General features: G+C 62.9%; 1 protein-coding gene across 1 annotated transcript; it reads left to right on the forward strand.

The window, feature by feature from the left end:
* The first annotated feature begins 2,743 nt into the window (after window positions 1–2,743).
* On the forward strand, window positions 2,744–8,934 carry FGFR4 (fibroblast growth factor receptor 4). Its single transcript, XM_063168992.1, has 17 exons — window positions 2,744–3,077; window positions 3,980–4,249; window positions 4,354–4,443; window positions 4,556–4,722; window positions 4,809–4,932; window positions 5,204–5,394; window positions 5,506–5,644; window positions 5,728–5,921; window positions 6,174–6,319; window positions 6,436–6,557; window positions 6,657–6,767; window positions 6,904–7,094; window positions 7,500–7,622; window positions 7,695–7,765; window positions 7,976–8,113; window positions 8,180–8,285; window positions 8,372–8,934. Exons 1-17 carry the CDS (start codon window positions 2,858–2,860, stop codon window positions 8,516–8,518), a joined length of 2,550 nt encoding a protein of 849 aa, XP_063025062.1. The 5' UTR covers window positions 2,744–2,857; the 3' UTR covers window positions 8,519–8,934.
* The last annotated feature ends 278 nt before the right edge of the window (window positions 8,935–9,212 follow it).

Here is a 9,212-nt window from a genome sequence, read left to right on the forward strand (position 1 = left end):
AGCTGGGGCTTCTGTGCCCCAAACAAGAGCCATTCAGGGGAGGCCAAGAGAAACTTCCAGGAGGAAAGAGCCCCCCAGGCTCCGGCCCCCACAGGAGCCACCGTGCTGCGCGGGCTCTGGCTGGCCGCAGGTGCCACCACAGCGGGAGTGGCGGCAAGTGCTGGGGCCAGGCACAAGGGGCGGCTGTGTTCCCGCAGCTCCGGCTGCCTTCCAAGAGCAATATTGTTGGCACCAGGCAGGCTCCCTGCACCGGCAGCACATACATGGGCCTTTCATGAGGAGAGTGGGGATGATTTACTGCCTGGGGGAAGGGGCAGGGGCGGGAGGATGGAGCCCCAGCACGCCGGCGCCCGGCCCCTTGTGCGTGCTCGCTGCCGTGGGGCCCTGCACACGTAACCAAGGCCAAGGGTCTGGCCAGGGGGTCGTCGTCTCTCCCAAGGGGACATGGGGCAAGAGGGATCCTTCTGCACCATCTGTGGAGTTCTGAGAACGCACTTCATCTCTGGGCACCCTGCTGTGTCTGAGCTAAGTAACCACGGGTCACACATCGCTTGTGCCACAGTGATGGGGGCAGCCCATGAGCTGGGGGATACAGGGGCACCAGAGGAGGGTGCTGGGGCAGGGGTGCACCCACAGCACAGTGCTGTGCTGGCACAATCCCCCCTTGTTGAGCTGCTGGCGTGGCAGAGGCCGCTGTGGTGCTGCCGGCAGCGGGTGGCAGGCGGTGGGGCTGGGCTGCTGTGAAGGGCTTTTTGTTTGCCGTCAGTTGCTGCTATAAATCAAGCCAGGCAGCCCAGCCCCAGCCCTGCACTGCCCCACGGCAGGGAGGTGACCAGTTCCCAGCCGCCTACAGCAGAGCCCCACCAAGCCCTGGCCTGTGCCTGGCATTGTCCTGGCCCAGTGGGGATGTTCAGTGTGACACTGGGCAATGTGCCCACACTGGTCTGCTTGCCCTTCTTCCACTCAGCATTGGGGAGCCCTGGGATACAGGGAATCTTTCCATGTTCATCCCAGGCTGCGGCTCCCACAGACTCCTCGGAGTCCCAGCTCTCCCTCGTGTTCCCAGTACTGGGAACATCCCCTTCTCTCTGGTTTTAATTTGGTTTTGGTTCGAATTGAGATGAACCCAACATTTTTCTGTGCTTCCGGCACGCTGTGAACTCTGCAGGGGCGGCTGCTGCTCCATGAAATTGATGTTCTCGTCCGCTTCACGCGTCAGCAGGAATGAACAGCTGCTGGGGGCTGCTGGCCCCCGGGACTGCTCTGTGCACCTCTGCACCCCAAGGGGACACCAGTACTCCAGATGGGGGGCAGCACAGAGTGGATGGTGCTATGGGAGATTGTAGCACCAACCAGACCTCACAGTGAAACCTCGTCATGCTGGATGGTTTGGCACAGCAAAGCATGAACAAGGCTGTGCCCAGGACTCACAGTGTGGCCCTACAAAATGAGGGGTGACACTGACAGTGTACCTCACTCACAGGGCCTCAAGATCCACACCAGACATGGGCAAGGCTGTGTGTGGGGCTCAGCTCAGCCCTGGAAGATCTTGCTGGAAAGTAGGTGGTGAAGCAGACGGCGACACGGGAAAGGAGAGCAGCTCTAGGGCCAGACCCTGGCCATGTACTGGGGGACACTGACCCCTCTTGATGGCCGCAGGATGCTCAGGTGACATTGTTCTTTGGGATCACACCAGCTCAGAGTGTCTGAGGCCAGGCTTGCCCCAGTGCCCAGGGGTCTTGCATGGCCCAACGAGCAGCAAGGCCAGGGCATGGTGGGGTCTGCCTGCCCCAGCCCAGGCAACAGCACAGGGCAGGTGAGGGCGAAGTGTTTATGGGTTGGATTAGGCCACTCCAACGATGGCTTGCACCTTAGCCACGTTTTATGGCACTCCATTATGGGCTCCTAATGAGGGTCACAGCCACTTTATGGCACTGACAGCGATAACGCTACAACTAATTATGGCACAATTAGCGTGTGGGCTGCTGGGCACCCAGCAACGCTCAGCGCCCAGCCTGGGCCACCACACCTGCTTGAGGCTGGAGTGCTCCTACTGCCAGCAATCGGGGGGAAACGGGGGTGGCCTTGTCCCCTGTCCCATCTGCTGCTCCCCACGCCTGGAGGACAGCACAGGGGAGCCCCCGGGTGTTTTGCACCCCCCTGCGTGCCCCACCCGCGAGGGGAGGCTGCACCGCCGGAGCCGGGATGGAGGGGCCGGGGCCGCATCTCGCTGCTGGGGGGGAAGGCCGGTGCTCCCCCCCCCGCTTCCCCCGTCCAGCTCGGCGGCAGGTCGGTTTGCAGAGATGCCGGAGAAGCGGGGCCGGTCCCCGTCCCCCCCTCCCGCCTCCCCAGCGCTCCGGGCGGGGCCGCTGTAACCCGAGCGCGTCCCTACAAAGTGCCCGCGCCCCCGAGGCGGCGGCAGAGCGGGGCCGGAGCCAGCCCGGAGCGAGCCCCAGCCCTGCCCGCAGCCGGAGCCGTCCCGAGCCCGCAGCCGGAGCCGTCCCCGGCCCTGCCGCCATGGGGCCGCGGTGTGGGGCTCGGCGGCGCTGAGCCCGCTGTCCCCGGACTTTGCCCCGGCCCGCGCAGCGCAGGCGGCTCCGCCGCGGGACCCCGTCACCGCCGGTAATCCCGCCGACCGCGACCCTCGCCCCCGGTGCCGTTCGGGCCCCCCCGTCCCGGGACACTCTTCCCCCTCCCTGGGATCCCCCGCCGTCCCCCGCCCCGGTTAGCCTCCCCGAGCGCCCTGCCCAGGCTGCCGCTGGCTGAGCGGTCGGATTCCCGGCACCCAAACGGGGTGTTCCCATCCCTTGCCCCCTCCCATTCCTGCCCAGGGACCCCCGTGCTCTGCCTCCCTTCCATGCCCGCCCACCCTCGCGGTGACCTGGGGACCTCGCACTGCTTCTCCCCGGTGCCTCGGGAGAGGAGGGGGCTGCCCGCCCGGATCCGCTCACCCGACCCTGCCTGTCCCGCAGGGTGGGACCCCTGCGCTGGGGGGGCCGGGAAGATGCGGCCCCTCTTGCAGGTCGTGGCGGGGCTGCTGCTGGCGGCGGCTGCACGGGGCAGAGCAATGGAGCCAGGTACGGCTGCGGGGGGCGAAGCGGAGCCGGGGGGCGGCGGGAGTGGGTTTGTGCTTTCTGGGGCGGCGACCCCACGGCTGGGATGCGGGTGCTTGCCCTGGGCACGCAGCCCCACCGTTCTGCCTGCAGGGCAGGGCTGGCGGGAGCTGAGGACACGGCACAGGGACCGGCGTTTCCATCACTGACAGGGGCAGGGTGGCTCCAGCCGGGCTGTCCCTGTGCTGCGGGGGCTTAGCTCGCTCGGTGGACACGCGTGGCAGAGAGGGGTTGCGAGACCGCTGTGGGCTGTGGCTGCTGTGTGTGACTCCTGGCGAAATGCGGGCACTCTGTGCCTCGAGGTGGTGGGTGCGGGAGAAGCGTCCCCTGGGACCAGAGACCAGCTGCCCCACATCCCTCCTGTGCTGGCCATGACCTGGGCTGGAGACACACTCGTGCGCTCCGGGCTCCTTCCCGTGGGCAGTCGGGCTGCCATGGGATTGCTGTGCTGGCGGCCAGGTTGTTTCTGCCCTCCAAGTGCACATGCTGCTGCTGGCCGTCGGCAAGCTGGGCTCCACTACCAGGGACAACCCGGCTGTACATGCTTGGAGCATGTAGAGGTCTGACTTTGGGTGTCTGGAGGGGTTTGTTATCCTCTTTCAGTAAGGCAGAGCAAGCCGGAGCACCCTGTGCCACTGGGAGTGGTGAAAGATAGTGGCATGTGTGGCCTTGGACGGGGACATGCCATTGGGGAAACCGTGTCCCTGTGTTCAGGGCAGAGTCCAGCCCTTACCCGCTTCTGGGGTAGCAGAGCCAGGCTCTGGGCTGTGTCACACCACATACTCTGCTCTAAGATGGGCATATGGAGGGGTCCTGCTGTCAGGGAGGGGTGAGCACTGGGGTGGATGCTCACCACATCTCTCCAGAGCTATTTGAGAGACCCTTACTGGAGTCAGAAGATGAACATCTCCTCCTGGACCCCGGCAACACATTGAAGCTGTACTGTGATGCCAACCAGAGTGGTGCCAGTGTGGTCTGGTACAAGGAGTCCCGGCCACTCCTCTCGGGGGGTCGCATCCATCTCCATCAGGGCCTGCTGGAGATCTCAGAGGTCGCCTACGAGGACTCAGGGCTCTACGTGTGCCGGGCACGGGGAACTGGAGAGGTCCTGCGCAACTTCACCATCTCTGTCGTGGGTAGGAGCCCAGCAGCACCCAGCTACCCCCGGGGCAGCGAGGCAGCCCCTGCCCGCCCAGCCCTGCAGGCAGGGATGTCCCTCCCAACCCGGTTCCCTTTGCAGACTCCCTGGCGTCAGGTGATGATGATGAAGATAGCGATGGGGACGGTCCCCACGGAGAGCGAAATGAGGAGTCAGTCTATGTGCACAGAGGTCAGTGCCACGCCGGGGCACTACAGGAGAGGGCAGGTGGGGCAGAACCAGGGGCAGGGGGCACTGCTGCTCCCTGCACAGCCCCTCCCACTGACATCCTGCATGTCCCCAGCTCCTTACTGGACTCACCCGCACCGGATGGACAAGAAGCTGTACGCAGTCCCTGCGGGGAACACGGTGAAGTTCCGCTGCCCGGCCTCGGGCAGCCCCAGCCCCAGCATCCGCTGGTTCAAGAACGGGCGTGAGTTCCGAGGGGAGCACCGCATCGGGGGCATCCGGGTACGGGCCAGCTCCTCCCACCACAGCTTCCCTCCCAGGAGCCATCCTCCCCAAGTCACCTCACTGCCTTTCCTGCCCCTCTGCAGCTCCGGCACCAGCACTGGAGCCTGGTCATGGAGAGCGTGGTGCCCTCTGACCGCGGCAACTACACTTGTCTGGTGGAAAACAGGTTTGGCAGCATCCGCTACAGCTACCTCCTGGACGTGCTGGGTGAGGGCTCCTCAGCTTGGTGCTGATCTGGGCTTCCCCATGCCTGGTGGGGTCAGGAAAAGGGGTGCAGGAGCCTCTGTTTGTGGTCTATCCACTGGTGTAGCTCACATGTCCCTCACAACCCAGGGACATGGGATGGAGACCAGGCTTGGGTTGCACTGGTTTCTTTTAGGGCTCGGGAAGGGCTCCTTGGTGGGTGGAGGAGGAGGGAGAAAGGAGCCTGTGCTCTGGGCCACCATGTCAGTGACACTGCTCTGCTCCCCGTGCACAGAGAGGTCCCCGCACAGGCCCATCTTGCAGGCTGGGCTGCCTGCCAACACCACAGCCCTGGTGGGCAGCGATGTGGAGTTCTTCTGCAAGGTCTACAGTGATGCCCAGCCCCACATCCAGTGGCTGAAGCACATTGAAGTGAACGGCAGCAATTACGGCCCCGACGGGGTTCCCTATGTGCAAGTGTTAAAGGTAACAAGGGCTGGAAGCACTCAGGTCCCAGATACCCACGCTAAAGTGGTGACAGGGGTGCACAGAGCTCCCTGAGGAAGAGGGATACTGACCTCCATCCCTCTCTGACAGACTGCAGATATCAACAGCTCTGAGGTGGAGGTGCTGTACCTGCGCAATGTGTCCATGGAGGATGCTGGCGAGTACACCTGCCTGGCAGGGAACTCCATCGGCCTCTCCTACCAGTCTGCCTGGCTCACCGTCCTGCCAGGTAGGGGTGGGGTCCTGGTGTGGGGTCTGGGATCCCCAGCACGCAGAGGCCATGCCTCAGGCCAACTCACTCACTCCCTGCAGAAGAGGAGCTGGTGCGGGAAGCTGAGGCCCCTGAGACCAAGTACACGGACATCATCATCTACACCTCGGGCTCACTGGCCGTGGCCATGGCCATCATTATTGTGGTGCTGTGCCGGATGCAGACTCAGTCCAGCAAGCAGCACCTGGAGCCTATGGCAGTCCACAAGCTCTCCAAATTCCCGCTCATCCGACAGGTGCGTACCAAACTTGAGCCCTAGTAATGCAGCTAGGGGACCTTGGTGACCAATGGGCTCCAGGAGTGCCACTTGTGCCCATCACACCTTACCCTGCTGCCAGCCTTGGAGCTGCCCTTCCCACTTCCCCCTGCAGCTCTCTCACCCCATTGCTCCAAGTGAGATCTCTGCTTTTCTGTTGCATCTTTGTTGGGCCCTGGATCATGGGATCAGATGGGATGGATGGCTGAGGAGCTGTGTCTCTCTCCACAGTTCTCCCTGGATTCCAGCTCTTCTGGGAAGTCCAGCACGTCCCTGATGCGGGTCACTCGTCTCTCCTCCAGCTGTGCCCCAATGCTGGCTGGTGTCATGGAGCTGGACCTGCCCCTTGATGCCAAGTGGGAGTTCCCCCGGGACAAGTACGGTTCTACAGGGCAGGGACAGGGGCTGCAGCATGCAGGTCATGGATGGGGAGGCCTCTGGCCACCATCAGGCCATCCCTGTGATCTCTCATGGCTCTGCTTGTCCCTGCCAGGCTGGTGCTGGGGAAGCCCCTGGGGGAAGGCTGCTTTGGCCAGGTGGTGCGGGCAGAGGCTTACGGCATAGACAGAGACCGGCCGGACAGAGCTGTCACCGTGGCTGTCAAAATGCTGAAAGGTAATGGCTCCTGTGCCAGTGTCCTGGGAGCAGAGGTGGCATCAGCACTGGGCGGGGGTGCCACCCAGCTGGCATCGTGACACAGCCTTCCTTCCCTAGACAATGCCTCTGACAAGGACCTGGCTGACCTCATATCCGAGATGGAGATGATGAAGCTCATGGACAAACACAAGAACATAATCAACCTCCTGGGAGTCTGCACACAGGATGGTGAGGGGGCTGTGCAGGCAGGGTTTGGGCAGGGCATGGGCATGGAGCATGACCAGGGATGCAGGCACTGGGGTCAATGGCTAACTGGGAAGGGACAAGGCAAGGCAGGGGCTGAACAAGGGGCCACCCTTCCCAGGGCCGCTGTACGTGATTGTGGAGTTTGCTGCGAAGGGCAACCTGCGTGAGTACCTCCGTGCCCGCCGCCCCCCGACACCTGACTACGCTTTTGATGTCATGGCAATGCCTGAGGAGCAGCTCTCTTTCAAGGATCTGGTCTCCTGCGTCTACCAGGTGGCCCGTGGCATGGAGTACCTGGAGTCCAAACGGGTATGGCTGGCATGGCCTGCATGGCTACCTGTGCTGGGCACAGCTGGGGAGGGCGTGGCGGTGACAGAGGAGCTGTGTATCCCTGCTGACCCCACTGTCCCTGTGGAAAGGGAGCCCAGCCAATTCCCATGGGCTCTCCAGAACCTCCCAGCCCCATCCAGCAAAGCTCAAGGCAGTACCTCCCCAAAAATATGGGACTCAAAGCCTGGCCCACCTCCCCTGGGGAAGTGTATGTGGCTGCCCCACTGTGCCTGTCACTGCAGCCAGCCTGGTGATGGGACGGCCCCACCACTGCAGAGGTGCTGGCGGGTGTGTGGGAGGGAAACAGTGATTTCAGTGTTGAAGGGGACACGTGGAGCTGGAGTCACCATGTCACACCCCTGTGGGTGTTGCTCCCCCTGGCAGTGCATCCACCGTGACCTGGCTGCCCGCAATGTGCTGGTGACAGCGGAGAGCGTGATGAAAATCGCTGACTTTGGCTTGGCCAGGGACGTTCACGACATCGACTACTACAAGAAAACCAGCAACGTGAGTGGGGCTCCTGGGACAGGGCACAGGGACCCCCACCAGGGCTGAGCTGAGCAGGGGTTGCTCTCCTAGGGTCGCCTGCCAGTGAAGTGGATGGCCCCCGAAGCCCTGTTTGACCGTGTCTACACCCACCAGAGCGATGTGTGAGTCCTTGGGGGAATGAGGGTCTGTTGGCTGTGGGTTGAAGATGCTGTTGGTGTGGGACAAGGCAGCACTGTGGGGTTATGCATGTGCTGGAGGGTCCCTGTAGCAGAATGGGGATACTCTGTGGGAACAGTGCAGGGTGCAGTGGGCCAGGCTGGGGGAGAGCCCTAGGATGTATTTGACTCCCCCTTTGCTATCTGTGATCCTAGGTGGTCCTTTGGGATCCTGATGTGGGAGATCTTCACGCTGGGGGGCTCCCCATACCCTGGCATCCCTGTGGAGGAGCTGTTCAAGCTGCTGAAGGAGGGGCACCGCATGGACCGGCCATCCAACTGCACCCACGAGCTGTGAGTACCAGCCAGGGGGTGGGCAGGGGGCATGGTGAGACCCTGCTAACACCCCCTTGTCCCCAGGTACATGCTGATGAGGGAGTGCTGGCACGCCGTGCCCTCCCAGCGCCCCACCTTCAAGCAGCTCGTGGAGGGGCTGGACAAGATCCTGGCAGCTGTTTCAGAGGAGGTGAGAGGAGGGGAGTCTGGTGGGTGAGGGGTGGGCAGTGTGGGCATTGACAGCACTGGTAGTCATGGCACCATCCCTCCTTGCAGTACCTGGACCTCTCCATGCCCTTTGAGCAGTACTCGCCCTCCTGTGAGGACACTGCCAGCTCCTGCTCCTCTGACGACTCCGTCTTCACCCACGACCCGCTGCCGCTGGCTCCTCACCTCTTCTCCTACCCCAGCGTGAGGACTTAAGGGAGGGCAGGGAAGGGTGATGCTGAAGCCACCTCTGCCCTTGCAGGGAGGGGGTCCAAGTTACCAAAGGTGCCTGCTTTGTCCGGGCTGAGCAGTGGGTGGGCAGGGCTCTGAGCCACAGCACCAGGGCAGGGTGTCCCTCTCCCCAGGCTCCTTTTGGGCCCTGAGCCATCAGCCCTGGCTGAGATGTGCCTGGTATTGTGGGGCAGCAGGAGCCAGAGCCTCTCCATGTGGGCACTGCCTGGGATGCCCATGGCGTAGCCCAGGGAGATGGGGTTTGGCCAGTGCTTCAGTGGAAGTGTCTCTGGGCAGGAGCCCCACTGCTGCCAGGCTCCTGCTGCATCTGTACATAGCCACAGAGATGAATATTTATGTACATGAAATTTCAACCTGATAAATTATTTTTTTGGAATACACCCCGGTGCAGTTTCTGGGCTGCTCTGGAGCACAAAGGGCTCACCTAAGCTTGGAGGGCAGGTCAGGGTGTGCCTCCTCGCTGCCTCCTTGCTCCAGCCAGTTCAGGGGCTGCAATCACTCCTGGGGGACACAGAGACAGTGCCACAGGTGCAGGAAGTGATGTCCCCACTTCTGTGCCTCCAGGCCTGCTCCAGCACAAAGCACCCTTGCATCTGTTCCCCATTAGCCACTGCTGCACTAAGCCACCGTGAACTGCGCTACCAGCACTGCCCTGAAA

This window comes from Melospiza melodia, chromosome 14 (genome assembly GCF_035770615.1).
Source record: "Melospiza melodia melodia isolate bMelMel2 chromosome 14, bMelMel2.pri, whole genome shotgun sequence".
Taxonomy (NCBI): Eukaryota; Metazoa; Chordata; class Aves; order Passeriformes; family Passerellidae; genus Melospiza; species Melospiza melodia.